Source organism: Syngnathus floridae, chromosome 8, assembly GCF_059516105.1.
Source record: "Syngnathus floridae isolate MCC-2025c chromosome 8, RoL_Sflo_1.0, whole genome shotgun sequence".
In the NCBI taxonomy this organism is placed as follows: Eukaryota; Metazoa; Chordata; class Actinopteri; order Syngnathiformes; family Syngnathidae; genus Syngnathus; species Syngnathus floridae.
In genome coordinates this window covers 6,500,126-6,518,634 of record NC_142420.1, presented here as the reverse complement: position 1 = coordinate 6,518,634, position 18,509 = coordinate 6,500,126, and the positions used below count along the sequence as shown (strand labels likewise).

The window sequence follows — 18,509 nt, the reverse complement described above, 5'->3', positions numbered from 1 at the left end:
GAACCACATTTTTTGAGTTATACTGAAAAGCTAACGCTGCAACTTGCAATGCTTTCACTGACTTCAGCCTACTGTGACATCAAGCAGCAAATGACAATCATCTGACCTACTTCCCCTTGCCGCGATGCTGCAGTTTAAGGTTCAATACTGTCTGATACTATCAGAGACCTCTCTTCAGCTGAAATTAGCATGCATTAACCATTTCCCTTTTTGAATTTTTTTCTTGCTGTCTTATTTTCACTCTTGCATTATTATTATTGTTAACAGCGTGTCATATTCTAAAAGAATTTGTTTTCTCTTTTTGTTGGCTGGGACAACCCGGAATCAAATCAGTGAAACCTCAAGGACGGAGCTAAATGGCCAGCAGCTCTGCTAGCCTGCTCATCATCTGTCTGCCTCCCTACCAAGGTCAAATGATAAAGTGTGAGGGAGATGTTAAACGTCAGCAGGGAAAAGAAAGTGTAAAAATCCATACGGTATTTACAGCATGAATGTATTTATTCAGTCGCGTTAATCTCACCTTTTTTTCTGTCCTATTATTGTTTCATAGCAGACTCACCATTTGTCCAATGCCTGTGAACAGGTTGGTTGCAAGAAACTCTGAAGGACAACCTTCAGAAATAGCTGTGTAATGTGATGTTTTTGCAGAAAGTCAATATTGGCCTTAATCAAAATAATTCTTTGAAGACAGGCATTGTCTAGTATCATATATGTCTTAACTAAAAAGAAGATTGCAGCTTTTCTCTATATAAGTGAGCAATAACCCCATAATTATATTAATTTAAATCATTCAACGTGTTCTGTGGAAATGGATGGAAGTGAAAGCAGTTTTGATTTAAAGTACTGCATTCTTTCCTGCTGTATTTTGAGCACTTTAAAAAATAATTACAATAGCGACCTCATGTGGTATGTTCAGCCCCTACTACATGAAGTGGTCATTAAACGGTCGACTGTAAATATTTTATACCACTTTTTAAAATATTTAAATAAAATATTTTCCATTTTCATGGTTATTGTCACAAAGATAACGGACTAATATATCTTGACAAGGAACCATCTTTCATACGGAACCATTGTCCCCGGAGATAGTTCAACCCGGAAGACATAAACTAGAATGCTAACCAGCTGTGTAGCACAGCGAGCTCCGCTGGTTTTCTGTCACTGCAGGTCACTTCTTATTAACTTAGTTTACTTAATTGCAACTGATCTGCGTGACAACATTGGTGTTTTCGTGTGAGCGAGTTGACAGCACTTCACGCATCTGATGCAACGACAATGAGAGGGAGGTGAGTCAGAAGTACCTGGCCGCCTGGTTAACGTCGACGAGTAAACGCTAGTTAGCTTGCCGACAGCCTTGGGTATGCTAAAAGCTCAAAGAAGGCTCCAGCTGGCAATCACCGCAATAGATTATTTGTTTTCTAATATTAAACTTGAGGCTTTTATCCTAATCAATAATTCATAATTTGTTACGTGTCAAATTGGGTGTGAGGTTGATTAGGTTGGTGAGGTTAGCACGAGCGTGCATTGACACTATCAGTTGCTACAGTTACTTGACTGTCATCAAATACTGTAAAGACCAAAGGTTGGGTGTGCCTTTAGTTATTTTTAACAGCGGCGTTAAACACGGTCTTTCCTCAATCTGTATATGCACTGTTTTGTGAATTTAGAGTCATGACAACATTTATTTTCTAATTGAGCTGTGCAATGGATTTCATGAATCCAGCAATTACATTTCTGATTGGCTCATGTGTAGTGTTCTCTGTTTTTTCAGGTTATTGTTTTTGTGACCACGCTCTGTGTTGCCATGGAGAAGTCATGGAGGTTGTGGGGCTCAGTGGAGCGTTGCGCCCTCACTTTAGTCTCCTGGTCCTGGGGTGCCTGCCGTGTCTCCCTGCTCGCTCTTATCTTAACCTTCCACCTGTATGGCGGTTTCATCCTCCTGGCTCTCATCCTCGCCTCCGTTGCGGCCATCCTCTATAAGTTCCAAGACGCGCTCCTCTACTTCCCAGACCAGCCGTCTTCGTCACGCCTCTACGTTCCTGTGCCGACGGGAATCCCGCACGAGAATGTGTACATTCGCACAAAAGACGGTGTGAAGCTCAACCTTATCCTGCTGCGCTACACGGGCGGGGATGTGCCACCTGGGGTGGCGGGGGCCAGTCAGAGCAGCCCCACGTCCTCGGCGCCGCCCACCATTCTCTACTTCCACGGCAACGCGGGCAATATAGGCCACAGGGTGCCTAATGCCTTGCTGATGCTGGTTAATCTGAAAGCCAACGTGGTGCTGGTGGACTACCGCGGCTACGGGAAGAGCGACGGCGAGCCCAGCGAGGAGGGCCTCTACCTGGACGCCGAGGCCACGCTGGACTATGTGATGACCCGGCCCGATTTGGACAAAACTAAAGTGGTACTGTTCGGCCGCTCGCTCGGTGGCGCCGTGGTCATCCGCTTGGCGTCGACCAACCCGCACCGCGTGGCGGCCATTATAGTGGAAAACACCTTCCTCAGCATCCCACACATGGCGGCGACGCTCTTCTCCTTCCTGCCCATGCGCCTGCTGCCATTGTGGTGCTACAGGAATAAGTTCCTGTCCTACCGGCAGGTGGCGCTGTGCCGCATGCCCTCGCTGTTCGTCTCCGGACTGTCGGACCAACTCATACCGCCGGTCATGATGAAGCAACTGTACGAAATGTCGCCGTCGCGGACTAAACGCCTGGCCATCTTCCCTGAGGGCACGCACAATGACACGTGGCAGTGTCAAGGCTACTTCGCCGCCTTGGAGCAGTTTGTTTGCGAGCTGCTTAAGAGCCACGCCCATGAGGAGAGTGTGCAGACATCCTCCAATGTCACCATCATTTGATGGAACTTTTTTTTAATGCTTCTTTGATTTCATTCACATCTGTAAATGGGTTTTGTTCAGGGAGGTGAATCATTACTCTTTTCATTTTTTTCATCCATGAACGCACGCATGTGACTCTTAATACAGTGTTTTCCAACCTTTATTGAGTCAAGGCTTATATTTTGCATTTGACTAAAATCTCAAGGAACAGCACACAAAAAGGAATGTTACAAAAGGGTATGCACTGGTTTATTAAGGGCTTTCTGCCATCTAGTAGAAGAGCATTTAATTGTGCCTGTCGCTATACGTCGCTGGCATTGTTGTATGAACAAAGGAAATTATTTGTCGAAAAAAAAAAGGATAATTTCTAGCTGCATACTGGTTGGAAATCACTGTTATACTAAATGAGGTCACTTGCAAAAGATGATGTTGAGCGAAAATGTATTCCAGCTGCTGACGTAATCTGTCGTCTCGGAGCGATACAGGCAGCTCTTTAGGTTGCCCCGCAAGACTTGAAGTCTGACTATAACACAAAACCATGCACAGTTATGTAAATACAACTTGATTATTTCATGATCATCCTTATTTTGAGTGATACTTTTAGTTTGATGCCAATGAAAATGAAATGATGTAAACGTCACCACAACCCCCTCGCCCCTTTCCATTATGACCCTAATACTTCTTTGGAAAATAGCAGCTTTCCTTTTTGGAATGGAATGAAAAGCTTACCCCTTTGAGTGCCAGACTGAGTTTTTAAAGTCTAATCCTCAAAGATATTTTTTTGTGTTTGTATCCATCCACTGGAATCGTAAAATGAAACCAGGCTATGCTGGAGGAGTGTTTAAGATCAGCACCTCTTTCATTCAACATATATTTGGACGCATGTGTGTTCTATTAAATTTACAAGAGCCTGTCTTTTGTTATGATTTATAATCCTATCTGGCATTGTTTTCCACTCAAATCATCTTTTAGGTTCTGATCACCCTCCTACAACGTGCCAAAATGGCTGTAGTCCCTCAAAGGGCTGTTAATGAGCTAATTAACCTTTCCCCGGTGTCTTTCAAGGGGTTTGTCTGCCCTCGCGTTCAAAGTGCAGAACAATGAAGCCATTTGAGTACACAGCGGAGCTCTTCAGCCATATTTGGTCCGACAGTTTATAAAGCCAACGCTTGGCAAGGAAAAGAGCTGCTATGAATGTAATTATTAGTGCGTGCGCTTGTATTTATGTGTCGATCTTCCCCGCGGCGGCATCGGAAGATGACCTTTCCTGGTTTGTCTCCGACATGTTGACATTGCACTTAAGAGTAACGTGTTTGTTTTTCTGCAAGAGTTTTTTTTTTTTTTTTTGCCCTCAACGTTTTGGGTTACTGTGGTTTCCTGCCTTTTGCTAATGTAAAGAATTGGAGATCTTGCGTTGTTACAACTGCAAAGCCAGTCCGAATGTGTTTTTCTAAATCAATCTGAATGCAACACAAATCAGTATTCACTGATGGAATGAGTGCAAGTGTGTGTTGCTTTCAGGGGCTGGCATGTGATTGTTTCTGATACAAATTTGCACTGCGTTGACTTTTTGTATTAAGACTTGACAAAGATGCGTTTCTTAAGCAGACAAATGAATGACTCGTCTTCATCTTCAGCTTGAAGAAGTCACTGAATGATCATCTTTCCACCCACCTTCACCATTTCTGGGTTTTTATTCACATGTCGCTTTTGTAAGCTCATATTTTCACTTTGTGTATTCCGTGCTGTAACATGCAATAACATTGATACATGAAATTGTGGCATTTTTAAATGAATGAAATAAATCATGTAAGACAATTTTGATGCCACTTCACTTTTTATCAAACTTTTTCTCCTGTCCTGTCCATTGAATTAACTCAATGTAACTCGTGGAAATGTATCATTATTATGATAAGAGCCTTAATAAGCACTGAGTAAGGTCAGGGCTGCTGTTGAGGCAGGAAGTTGATGTGGTTAGCCAAGCAGAACAAGTAGGGGAAGCAACTCTCTCTCTTTTTTCGTGACTATTCATTCGACTGGAAGCAACTGGAGAACGAATGTGAAACCAAAGCATATCAGCGCTCAGGAATTGACTCCCATTCCTGCGTGTGTGAGCCTGACAATGACGGTTAGCTTGCATTTGGATCCCGGGACAGGCGAGAAGGCTGTTGAGGCCCAAGGGCTTTCCAGGCAGGTCCTTCTGCTTTCGCTGGCGGTCATCACCTCGTCCTCTCTGTCTGCACTCTCCTTGTACCAGCTGGTGGTCCTAAGCGCTGAGGTGGAGGGCCTGAAATCTGAAGTGTGTCGCAGGAGGGTGGAAAGGCCAGAAGCCAAGCGTGGTGAGCAGGTGAGCCATTTGAACATTTTTTATGGAATGCTTATCCTAACGTTAGATGTGTACCCTTTTTTTTTCATATTGTATTCCTTTTCTGTGTTTAGGATGTGAGTGGCACGAGAAGCAGCCAGACAGATACTCACCACCCATTCACCCTGATGAGGAGGAAGAGGATGGTCTCTGGAACAGACACATCAGGTGAGCTCTTGTCTTTGTTTTCTTCTGGTTTTAGTTGTCCTTGGATTTAATGGGAAAAGAAAAATTGTGCGTCAAAAAATTCATCAGACATTTCCCCTCCCTCCAGTTTCACAGTCTTGTCTCCAGTTGTTGGCGAACAAGAACAGAAAAGTCTTCGTGAAAGGTAAAGAAAATGTTTCAGTATGTTCAATGGAATCTCTCAAATGGAATGTTATAAAAGCTCAGATCACAAAAAAAAAAAATCACAATCCCTGGTGAGCTATTTTTGGAACAGGCCTGGGGTCTCCAAGGTGATGTTGGCGACCCCTCATAAATAAATAAATAAATAAATAAATAAATAAATAAATAAATAAATAAATAAATAAAACAAAATAAAACGAAATAATAAATAAATAAATAAATAAATAAATAAATAAATAAATAAATAAATAAATAAATAAATAAATGATTTAAACAGTCCCATTAACACAAATTTATGAGAAAATCAATATGATGGGCGTGTTTTCTACATTAGATTTTGCCCTGGAGCCATACACGGGCATCCCCTGGATGACTGGCCTGAGGAGAGGCTCTTCGTTGGAATTGATAGAAGACAACATACTGGTCCAAGAGGAGGGATATTACCTTGTCTACAGTCAGGTTAGTAGCACATGTCAATGTTCTTATTTAGTTTTACCACAAGATGGGGCTCCTGGCCTACATTGCAACCTGCTGATTTAACATGAAGCTCGAGCAACTCTGCCTGCAGTCAGTGCAGAAAACGATCTATGCAAATGATGCATTCTTGTAAAATGAATATTTAATGATTCATCATTGTTAATGCATGATAAAATCTCAGGTAATCGACCAAGCTCATGCAAGGAACACTTCATTAGTTATATTTGCATTCATCTAATGAAAACCCATACAAGCGCTGGATCAAAACATTCCACCTCTATAAAACTCATTTTGTTGATGGACATATCGGGTAATACTCATATTTTTTTCATGTATGTGTGTGCCAGTATACCAGTATCGTATCATGCCGATAACCAGCCATATTTTAACGCCACTGATACTTGAGGCAAAAGAAAAAAAAATCAATCATTGAGTAATTGTAGTTGGCGCTACATTGCAAATCATTATAGGCAACAGAAAAAAAGAAACATCAACGTTCTGCCATCATGTTGACTGAGATTTACTTTGTGGTATCGTTACTTGGTATCGGAGTGTTAACGTGAGTGAGACACTATCAAACATTCCTAGTTCTATGGCAAATCTGAATATTTTGTATCCAGCACAGGGCTTTGTGTGGGCAGATTTAAGGCTATTTATAGTGCAAAGAAGTACGTAATTCTCCACCACTGGAAATAACAAGGACAAAGAGGAATGCATTGTAGCCAAAAACAACTTTTTGATCTTGTCATAATGCATTGTACCTTCCTTTGTATCTAATTTGTTACTATATTTAGATACAAATACACCACTACTACAGCACAAAAAAAAAAAAACACAGCAACACAGTCCCCTCCAAAAGTATTGGAACACACAAGTGATTATACATTTCATTCAATTCATGATCATGTATTCTATTATATTTTTCTATTATCTCCCTTCACATTCAGGTCTACTACATGGACAGCACATTTGCAATGGGCCACGTGGTGGTCCGAAGGAAGAGGATGGTGGTAGGCAACGAGGCGCAGTACGTGATCCTGTTTCGCTGCATCCAGCGCATGGACAGCGAGCTCCCGTATAACACGTGTTACACGGGAGGTGCGTTATGATATAACCTAATTTGTACACCATCTTTACAGCAGCAAACAGCAATGCCGCTTCAAGGTGTGAAATGCACTGATGTTTCCCTCAGGTGTCGTGAAGCTGGAAGTCGGTGATCAGTTGGAGGTGCTGATCCCCAGGTCCACGGCCAATGTGTCTCTGGATGGAGAATCCACTTTCGTCGGAGCTGTCAAGCTGGTTTAAAGTCTGTCACCTCGCATGAGAGTTGAGGGAGCTGGAAATCTGCCGGCCTTAAACGTGAGGAGAGACATTTTGACGCTGTGTGAATGCAACGCTGGCCCTTGTTGTTTTAGAATGTGGTTTCTTTTTTTACAATTTTTGTTTATTTATAATACAACACGTGACCCGATTGAAAATATAAGGGTGGGGGTGGATGGAAGGACGGACGTTGTATTACTCAATAAATAATGAAACACTTTGAATTAGATTTTTTTTCCCTTTTTTTAACCTTCATACAATTTGAATGCACTTTTAAATGTTGCTGCTTAACACAGACTAAAAGGTCCCCCTCATCCACTTGACTTGTATCCAAAGGGCCACAAAGTTGGACAAAGCCCGGTGGGTGGTCGCCTCCTCACTGTGGCATCAGGCACTGGGAGTCGTGACTCCATTTGGCAAATTGAGAGACTTGTGGTGTGATGGAGGAGTGGGAGAAGAAAGTCAAAAATAGAAGGCACAGGAAGAGTGATTCCAAATGGCCTTAATGGATAAATGGAGACTGAGCAGCAGCCATTAGTTGAAAGAGGGCTGCGATGCTGCAACGCAACCGGCAAGGCCCGAGGTCAGAAGCCATTCTTCACAAAATACTAAGAAGGAAACGGCTGTATTGGAGAAGCATTCATCTCCTTTGAAGGCAAAAAGCGTCAAACATGATCTAAAAATGCATCGACCCACCCTCCCTTTCTTTGTGATTCCATGGTGACGGCTGGCAAGACCCGCCACACAAAAGACAAATCAGCATCTGACCGGCAAATCAGGAAATGAGACCTGCTGAGTACACACGTTGGTACTGACCACGCATAAAAAAAAAAAACAGGTTATAATAGACAGATAAAATTAATAACCCAAATATACAAACGAGCGTATATAGCATGCTTTTTCCGTGTTCATACTCGTATTTGGGGATTACTTTGATCTCCTCCAGGCAGCCCAAAGTAATCACGCTGATCCAGAGCTCTCCAGTAGAACTGGCAGCATCAGTATTTGGGTTTATCATTTAAGGACCGGCTGAGGATTTAGTCCAGCATAAAACCTGGATGATTTCAACTCGCCATTAGGTCAATTTTTCAACCAATCCAGCCTGAGATGACACTAATTATTTCTGATCTGGAACGGGAGCTGAGCGAGGGATTTTATTATTTTTTAAGAAGCTATTAATCTCAATTATACTTCGCATTTTTTGAGTCGATGGGGTCTATTTGGAGCAGACTTAGGCCCCTGTCCTAGTTTACTGCAGTATGGCCATCATTGGACTTTATCAAAAGCGAAATGGTCTTTCGTTAGAAAATGGCTCCCCTGCAGGAGATGAATGAGAGCCACTTGTCAAGCCCTCCATCTTGCACTTTATTCTGTTTTATGGCTCCGGGATGGAGCTCTGGCAGACCACACACACTCACGCACACACTTGAAGGCTGAGGCAGTCTCTGTAAATATTGACTGCATCGCATCCGATGCCCTCCAACTTTATCCTGACTCATGAGGACAACAGCACTCTGTCTTTCTGATGCACTTTTTAAGTCAGTTTATTTTCCCAAAGGCAATATACTGAAACACAGTAAAACTAAAAGACTCTGAGTCATAATAGAACCCCATAATTGAAATTTGAACAGAAAGAGCAACTTTACCCAGAAGGAACACTCTCGGAATAAAAAGGATATTAATAAAGTGGATATATTATATAATGGAAAATTCACATTGTAATTGCATGAAAACTGCTGCTCACTTATTAAGTGTGAAATGACGCATTTGTCGTTTGTTATGTCTTTTTCTTTGTCTCATTTGGTTCGTGTACCCAACAATCAGTCTGTGAGGTAGTGATCAGGAGAGGATGAAATAAGTAGGCGTGGCATGCTTTTACTATTTTTACCGGGTCCTTGCTCCTGGCTATGTTTGTCCTGCTGATGACCAACAGTTGGGGTTATGGAGTACTAATGGAGAACGGTCTTAAGGGGATTAGAGAAGTGAGCAAGCGAGGCTGATGCCACAGCGGTGGTTTGTTCGGGTCTTGCATTCGTCCTCTGCACATCTGCTCCTTGCTGCTCTTTTATTTGCCCTTTCTGTTTTAACTACACACTTTCCCTTTCATTGTATTGTCTGACCTTTTGTTTGACTCTCCTCCCTCCTGTGTCTCACATGCACACACATTCAACTGCACATTAAATCCAGTGTCACACATTGCCACCAAGTGCTGGCAAGATTTGATCCACCTCCTTCTCAAGATCTACAAAGGAATTTCAGGTGTAAAGAATAAAAAGCGTAAAATGAGTTGGGATATTATCAGGATTATATTATTTCTACCAGAGATTTCAGTGTATGCAGTAGTTTCTCAAAGTAAAGTCCACACACCCCTGTTTTGTGATACGTGACATCATGATTCCCCCTATCATTAAATTGACACTTTAAATTGAATTAAAACAAATCAATTTTGAGAAAATGATTGCAAAGGGGTGTGGCTAACATGGCAACTTATTAAAAAGGAGTGAGCACCTGCCACCATTTAAGAAGAAGAACCTTGGCTAAATTCAAGCAGTTGTTTTTTCCTGACATTTTTCTGATTTCTTCCACCTTGTCCAAGGCCTTGGTTCTGGCTGAAGAAAAACATCCTAAAGGCATGATGTTAAAAGACACACTTGGAAACTTCTTTTTCTTTCTGGACTTTTAAAACACAACCCCCCCCCCCCCTCGGTTCATCCAAAGTGGCACACCCACTACCAACCTCCCTCCCCTCTCTCCCCTTTTTGTGAGTCTTTCTGATGGGATGTCAGTAGAGGATTGGAGCTCGTGAGAGTGGATGTTGGAGGGAGCTAGAGAATTTTCATTCACACTCACTGCACGTCAGAGTAGTCCGGATTTTTTTTTTTTTTGTGCTAAGGCCTCTTGGATATTACACTTGTCGGAGAAGAGCTCAACAGGAACTGAAGGATGCTGACACTTTGAGGTCTGTTTGGCTATTAGTACTGAATGTTTGCAAATGCTCATGTATCTTTATTGCTGTATTGAAAATAACAATATTCATTGCTCTCACTTGCTTGCCAATGAAGAGATGTTTTTAAATGTCCATCGTCTACCAACTGGTCCTTTATTTTCCCTCTCTTTGTTGCATTCGGTCTTACAAGCTGTTGTTTGCCTTGAAATACTGCTGGCAGCATTAAAATAGGCAGGTTTTTGTTGTGCACACAAACACTCCAAAAAGCCTGCGAGGCTGTCTGTGAATGCCACCTGGGGAAATAGTCCCAGTCTCGGTGGACCTTGTCGGTCTGTGCTTGTGTGTGATGCTAGCAGTCTTGTGCAGGAAACAAGAGAGATTTAATGTATGGAACTAGAAACAAAACATGGGGAGGAAAGTCAAAGGAAAAAGGGTCTGTGTGCTTTACTTTGTTGGAAAAGAACATAACTCTGATTGTGTGTCACCACACCAAACTCTGCTTTTGTTTCACAGGAGCTCACAGATGGGCTTATTCAGACAGCAGGCCGACGCAGACACACAAGTGTGTGTAGAGGGGTGGCTTAACACTTATGAAGCTAAACATCCAGTGCTCACATGAGGGTTGTTTGCTCTATGTAATGAAATAGAAGAATTTATTTTGATTAAGAATTTGGCATTAAATTGGCACAGAATTGCAAATCACACCTGGAGCTGTTTCGAATAGTAGTATAATTTCTCGTAAGTTGTTTTTGCTGCAGGACAGCAATTGAAAATTGATTAAAAATATGAAACAAAGTACATCTCTATTATTTAGATTACTACACACAAAATCTAACAATTTTTTTTTTTAAGATTATACCTTAAGACGTATTGTTACTGTCCAAATTAGCTCAATTTCACATTTCCACCAATCTATAGCCTTGAAAGCTTGCTTTCTCTGTTAATGCTGCCAAATTCTTTCCAAATTCTTCCTGACACCAGCAATATGCATGATGAATGATCGATAACCCCCCCACCCAGCTCCCGCTGTGAGACACCAAGTAGATGGATTTCATTTAGATAGCATTTCACGTGGCTGACATCAGAGGCGAGACAGCTGACTGAGCAGACGGGACTGATGGAGGTGGAATTAGGAGCCACAACATACGTTTGACTCACACGGACGTTGAATGAGGCCAGACTGTGGTGCACAGTTGTGCTGGGATATAAAACACTCGTTGCATGCATGGCTTTGGTTGCAGTTTTAAGTCCGTCAATCCCCCCCCGTCGGGAAATGCTTGTTTTGATCACTATTAAATTAGATAGATACAGAAATGGATACTTTATTGATCCCCTGAGAGAAATTACATCATCTCAGCAGCAATAAACATTCGTTAAAATAAATAAATAAATGATAAAAAAACCAATGCATTGAGGAGGGTTTACAAAACTGTTTAATCTAAAGAAGAAAATCAAGCAAAATATATGTTGGTTGTATGCAGTTAAATAATAAATATTGGCTGGGTGGTGATTAGTCAAATATTTAAGATTGTTGGAGGTTGTACTTTATTTTAGCATCACAAGATAATGCTCACGATATTTGTATTGACGGAACACAGCTTTGGGTTCTGCATCTGTCGGAAAACGACCCTAGTTGAGGGGGGACGTCTTGGACTGCGTTCCGAGTGAGGCTTGGCCCAGGAGACCGGGCAGTTGTCCAGCTAAAGCTAACGACAGGTGCTTGTCGGATGGGGTCACAGCTGGTAGCGGCGATTTTATTTGGGAAATGGGACACTTCCAGGAGGCTGAGATTAGATTCCAACATTTGCTAGGAGTTGATCTCCTTCTGTGCAAAAAAAAAAAAAAAAATCCAAACTTTATGATCTTCCCTTTTCTATATCCTTGTATTAAAGCTTTCAAGCCTTTGCTGGGGGAACACAGTTTTGTTTCCAGGACTATTATTGGACAGTATGTCAAGATAGAGCATCAGGGTCATTCCCTGGGCCTGTCGGGACTTGCCAAAGCTATATTTATTCTACTGTATGTGCATGTGACCATGATCATCTGTTTGTAGTGGGAACCACTTCTGGGTGTGTTTTTGTTGTAGTGACCAACAAAATTATTCTTTCTATTAGTAAAATTGAGAAGAATCAACAGCACTTGCTAATTCTTGATATTAATAGTTTAATTTTAACTGTACCAGTCCTTGATAAATTGTTGAAATTTCAAACTCATTTTACGTAAACCTTAAAAATATGATTTTAATTTTGTCAAAATGCACCAGAAAAGTGAAGCATCTCAGTAATTGCCACTAACAACCCAAACTAAACTTAGCTCCTCCCTTACACACCAAAATCCGCTCTCCGTATCACTTCAACCTTAAATCCAGCCACTCAACCACCTTTAATCCATCCAAAAAATTCAAAATAATCCCTTATAGTGTCCTCCTGTGAGCACAATCTTTACCAAGCAGCAAAAAAGTATCAGGACTGTACAATTGTGTATTTCCCCCCCTTCATCCAAAGAGATGACACAATCAGAGAGGTGGAACGAAATTGAAAAAGAGAGTAGTTCAAGAGGCAGCTGGTCCTCCCCTGGTGTAGGAGGGCGTGTGTGTGAAATGTAATCATTCCACTGCTGCGCTCCCATTATTGCTATCAAACCTGTAACTCACACACATACATAGAGACAGGGCCCCTCCCTCCGTCCCCCTGCACACAAACACTTTGTCCAGCTACGGGGGTTGCTCTCCTGCCTCCTTGTCAGATTGCTACTATTGGTTACACATTCTCTTTAAAGCGCCGCTTTGATCCGTCAGAGATGCTGCAGGGGGACCTTTAACTGAGATGAAGCTGCTTGTGATTTCAAGCATGTCATCACCCATATTTAATTCTAATCAAATTAGGGCAGGATTTAATGGAGCATGATACCCCCCCCCCTTGACTGACAATGTTGTGATACTTTAAGTGTCAAACTGGTGTCTTCAGCAGTAGAATGAAAGATGAAGGAAATTTGTGGGTGTGGAGAAGAAGCAGTGGAGGTTCAAACTAGTGAGAGCATCAAGGCAGGGCAGTGGAGAGGGCTGAGTTTGAAGTGGAGGGGGGGAAATACAGACAAAGAAGAATTTTGTTTTTCAGGCCACTGTAGGGAACAATTTGCAGAGATTTCTGCGTAGATTCTCTTCCTTTGACCCGGATTGAGACGATGGAAATCTTTCTGACTTTCATTGCCGATAAATAAGTCGTATCACATTCTAGAACGGGCCCATCTGAAATTTCAGAAAATGCAGTGTAAACGCCCACTCGGTTTTGAAAAGGTCACTTTTGTGTAAAACAATACCAAGGCCAGGTTGAGGTGCTTTCAGTTTAAACTAGCTTTCAAACACAAGAGTGGGCGGTGTTGACAAGCTGTGTTAGACTTGAAATGACCTTAAATGTGTCTGAAAAGGTGCTAGTCTAATTTATGGTGGGTGAGGCAGTAAATGTGTGAGCGAGCAGTCATTTCAAATAGATTTCCAAGAGGAACACTTGAGAAGCTAATTAAGAAGCAGATGATGTGTTAATCAATCTGATAGACTGAGGGAATCTAATCTCCCTTTTCGCAGAAATACTCAACACCATCCATTCTCATTGAGTGTTTTCTGATGAGCTCAGCAACTGTTTTATTCAATGAGCAGACAGGAAGTAAAAATGCAATAAAACGATCAAGTTCAGGGGTGTTTAAAACGGTTCCTCAAGGGCTGCTATGCCTCCTCTAGCATACTTTATTCAAATAATCAGGATAATTCATGCAAAATTATTGTATGCAAGAATTCAGGAAAGAAAGGAACTCCTTGGGAAAGTGAGAGTCAAGTATATGCAAGCCAAGGTCAACGTGGCATCCAATTAACGGCAACGCTGGTCATTAACTATTCATGCTTCAGTTTTTTGGACTTGTGTCGGCATATCAGTGCGATGCAAGCAAACCCATCTGTTCGCTGGGCTCAGGCACATCTTTTGTTTTTGTTGTACGTCTGCGTGCAAATGCGACAGCTGCCTCGTGTCCGACCGGGAGAGATTCCAGGCGTTGCTTTTTGTCTGGCTCGTCGGCCAGTTGTCTTTATCGGACACTTGTCTTGACAAAAGTGCGCTCCGCTGCAAAACTCTTAACCTTGAGGGACCCCAGGCGCCTCCTTATTTTACTGGAGGGGGTGTAACTGTACCTCTCGACTGGAGTAGGTGGGCTGGGTTCACTGGGGTCTGGAGAGTTGGGGGGAGGAGGGACAAAGAAAGACGGCGAGAGAGATGTAAAGGAGTGAGCGGATCCAAGCAGAAGGGTTGCCATGGTTACGGCAGAAGCATATGAATGAATGACATCACAGCGGCGGGGAGGTGGAGAGTGTGAAATTGATTTGGTGGCGGAGCGCAAGGGAGGCGGCTGTCGTTGGGGTTCCGGCAGTCGGGCGGGCAGGCGTATATTTCTCCCTCCGTGGTTCTCCGCTGGATGGACTTTCCCCCGTAAGTCTTTTTTCCAAAACCTCGCTTCTCCTCTGGCTTATTTTGCAAGTGATGGAAACGTCGACGTGTATGTTTATGATCGTGATTCTTCGGGGCTGCCACTTGAGGGATGAAAGAAAAAGCAGATGTGCCAATTGCAGATCTAGATATATAGTTTGGAGTGCAAGAATGTATGTGTGTTTGTGTTGGGGCTGGGAATGAACAGCTGATTGCGCAAGATTGATTTCAGCAAGCGCTCATGACAAGATTTGTCTCGAGTTTCACAAGTTGTTATGCCGTGCTTGGCTTTCGTTTACGGTGAAGTCCTTTTAGGGAAGTTTCGTGTTAACTTCTCCTGTCGGCGAGTAAACCACAAGGTCAATCACTTGCCCTTGGCCGTACCAAACTAGCTCCCTTAAGTTAACAGTTGTTCCTCATCTCGGAGTGCCACCCTGCGGCGGCAAAGCCACGGCTATTCATCTGGCCGTGTGATTGATGACCCAGTTGACCCAAGCTGACCCCTGAGGGACAAACAGCTCAAGTTGAAAGGGAGGGGCTTGATAGAGGTCACTACAAAACCAGCCAGCAGACTTTAACAGTCTTTTTTTTTTTTTTTTTTCCTCATCTTGGCCGCCATCCCGAATGAGGAAAGGGATTACATTAGGGATGAAAGGCTCAGCATTTAGATACGGGATGCATAATCCGTCCCCGGGACTACCAGCTGATCAACAGCTCTGTTGGTCTAACTGTGGTGGTTGACGTTGAGCGTAAGATCCAAAGCATCACAACACACTTACTGGAAGATGTTTTGGGCCTCCTTGGGCAAGATTGTGAGAACAGCAGCGTCAGATTGTGTCTGGGGAGAAAATGCAACGGCGATGAATTTGCATAGCCATTTGCATGAAGTCATTTATCTGCCGTCGCTCAACGCTGAATATCCTGTTTTCTCAGATCTCGCAACAACCAATTGCACTTGATTATGCACCACTGTGGCTTCAAGGCACATGTTCTGCATTTCGATGCACACTTTCATGGCTAAGACTTGTTGGAGTTAGAGCGCAGTCGTGAATATGCTTTGTGCACACAAGGTTGGTTATTTGTGCTTGGCCTCGATGGCCATGCTGTAAACATGAAAACACTCCATCTCAAGTTTAATGTTGTATGAAGGCATGTTTCTAAAGTCTTCCCATTTGTTGCCATTCTTGTCTTACATGTGTAAACACAAGTTAACCACTGTCAGCAAATAAAATATAAAACCATTAAAGTAGAAATGCAACAATTAATCGATTAAATATAAATATATTTGATAAGGAAATTGTCCAAATTCTCAAAATCTCAATTGTGAAGAATTGACAATTAAGATGACTTCACTTGATCAATCTACTTTTTGAATACAATTTGATAAGTTATTTCGTTGTTGCTTGCCAGACTGTTGATACACTTCTGAACAGTTTTTTTTTTCTATTTAAAACTTTGCCATTACTCCACCTTTCACCTAAAGTCAGCTAGGATAAGATGTTCATTTCATTCACAGTAGGTATCTGCGAGAACATGGCTGCACCCGGATAGTCGCAGCTGTGAGCACAACACGGTGACATAAGCCGAATGATGAGCATTGCCTTGCTCACAAATTCTCTTTGTGTTCGGCAGTACTGACTCAATCTGTGACTAAAAATGGTTTTCATAGTCTCCCATTGAGTAATCTTAAAAGCTCTGCGATGAAGGATTAACCTAAGGAACAGATCCCATGATACTTGTAAAATACTGTAAATCATTTTTACCAGCTAATTGAAGGTGAGAAGGATGGTGCACCCTCGACTGGTCGCCAGTCATTCTCAGGGCACAAACTTCAGTCACATTCACACTAATGAGCGATTTAGAATCACATTTCATTGCGTTCTTTTTGTGATAGACGTTAAATCCATCATGCCCTAATTATCGCTGTCGTAAACTGTTTTCTTCAAAGAAATATGAACGCTGCTGTTTGAAATACTGTCATCATTGCATTTCTAATTTAGATAAAAGTTTAGAAGGCGGTCTGCCATAAAATGCATTTTGTTGCAACCCATCTTTATGTTCAGTACCCGTCATATCGTGTCATCATCCTTCCCCCTGCAGGCAAAGATAATTGGAAGGCCATATGCAACTTTTAGAAATGATAATTACTGTTGAAACACTCCTGGGGCCATGCAATTTACTAAACTAACAAAAAAATAAATTGAGGGGTGATAGGCATCAGTAGATCCACTAAAGCAAAAAAAAGATGTTGGCAAATTCTGTTCAAGAGTCTTGTTGAGGACTGTTGGGAAAAGCCCCACCCCCTCCATTTTTCCTTTTATTGTGAAGCCAACCATAGAACAGGAAATTGAATATTCTAATGAAAGTATACAAGCACTTATCTGCCTTAGATTCTCAAGATGATTATATCCTTTGGGAAGAAAATAAATAATTATTGGTTGGCCAGCACAGCCCGGAACACAAACACACACACACACGCTTAGCAGGGGTGACAAACTCAATACAGTAAAGACTAGTAAAAGAGTTTTGAAATCAGAGACAAGTAAAAACAGTTTAAATATTTTAAAAAGATGAATGCTAATAAACATTTCTAATAATTTGTTATTTTAGTACTGACTGAAGTCGAGGCATAATTTGTCTGTGCGGGCCACATAAAATGATTTGGCAGGCCGTATCTGGCCCCTGGGCTTCGAGTTTGATATGTATGCTCTACAAGGTCCACATTCAGAAATAATGCAAGGGGGGAAAATCCGCTCATTAAACTGGTAGTGGTTTCATCCAAAGGAGGGGGTTGGGTCAATTTTCCTCTCATTAACTGTAATTTTAAATGTTATCTGTTGTTAGTATTTGAAGGTTCCTTTTGCATTGCTTCTGAGTGCAACTCAGTACACAAACTCCTTAACTGAATAGTGTGTTCAAAATTTAAAAAATTGCCTGGTATGAAGAGTAAATATTTATTTGTGTAAATATGTCAAATATGATGAATAATTAACTCAAAGCGATCTCTCTCTTCATGTTTAATGCATTCACTGCAAAGCCTTCTCACCCGCCTTTGGCTTTGCCATAATTGGGGAATCTTCAGCAGCCCAAGTCATGCAATATTTGTGTGGTTTTATATAAAAAAGAAAAAAACAACTATAATGATACTAGCAGTGTGCAGACTCTTAAGTGTTGATGTGTGGTGGTAACACAGTCGCCTGAGGCCGATGCTGACAGGATGACACGTGTCAAAGTCAACATACTCGTCATCTTGGATGAGAATGATGGTGTGTTCTTCCACTGTAGGCGAGCTACTGTGAGAAGAAATCCATTTTCTTTTGTCAATCTGAACTATCTGTGAGCCTGACTGTGTTCTGGTGCGTGACCTAATTGTAGCAGCACCGAGGTAAAAATTATGAGGACGTGACTTGCACCCATTACTTGCTCACTGCTTCACGAGAGATTTGTCGTCTTGCCTTCCAGCGTTGTGTTCCATACCGAGACCTTGTGCCACCTTGTATTTGCAGCAGGCGCTAATAGCAGGGTTTTGTCTATTTTAAGATACAGTTGGATCTACTGATAGTGTTTGGATAATAGCTTCGGTATCTTAAATCAAGTCGTAAGTCGTTTTAAAAGTAAATAAACTCGTATTATCCACCCAGCCTTTTATTGTCTATCGTTTATCTTCACTAATTTATAAAAAATTGTTATAAATAGTTTTTTGTTGTTGCTTTTTTGAATGGGGAGCAGCTATTTTTAATA

General features: G+C 41.9%; 3 protein-coding genes across 6 annotated transcripts in view; all 3 read left to right on the top strand.

Moving 5' to 3' along the window:
• Positions 1 to 1,085: 1,085 nt before the first annotated feature.
• On the top strand, positions 1,086 to 4,657 carry abhd13 (abhydrolase domain containing 13). The gene is made up of 2 exons (XM_088383633.1): positions 1,086 to 1,286; positions 1,772 to 4,657. Exon 2 carries the CDS (start codon positions 1,805 to 1,807, stop codon positions 2,858 to 2,860), a length of 1,056 nt encoding a protein of 351 aa, XP_088239759.1. The 5' UTR covers positions 1,086 to 1,286; positions 1,772 to 1,804; the 3' UTR covers positions 2,861 to 4,657.
• A 154-nt stretch (positions 4,658 to 4,811) lies between these two features.
• On the top strand, positions 4,812 to 7,573 carry tnfsf13b (TNF superfamily member 13b). The gene is made up of 6 exons (XM_088383634.1): positions 4,812 to 5,186; positions 5,279 to 5,372; positions 5,479 to 5,535; positions 5,887 to 6,011; positions 6,977 to 7,127; positions 7,222 to 7,573. The coding sequence occupies exons 1-6, from the start codon at positions 4,962 to 4,964 to the stop codon at positions 7,332 to 7,334; spliced, it is 765 nt and encodes a 254-aa protein (XP_088239760.1). The 5' UTR covers positions 4,812 to 4,961; the 3' UTR covers positions 7,335 to 7,573.
• A 2,301-nt stretch (positions 7,574 to 9,874) lies between these two features.
• The window catches only part of myo16 (myosin XVI), a 67,271-nt gene continuing 58,636 nt past the window's right edge, over positions 9,875 to 18,509 (top strand). For 3 of the 4 annotated variants that reach the window (XR_015859846.1, XM_088382987.1, XM_088382986.1), the window contains exon 1: positions 14,611 to 14,771. Coding sequence is in view for 2 of the 4 variants with exons in the window: in XM_088382987.1 (XP_088239113.1) it covers positions 14,624 to 14,771 (148 nt within the window). In the remaining 2 variants the exon portion in view is untranslated. Of the gene's footprint in view, positions 10,309 to 14,610; positions 14,772 to 18,509 lie in introns of those variants that run through there. The other variant, XM_088382990.1, reaches the window with a different exon arrangement.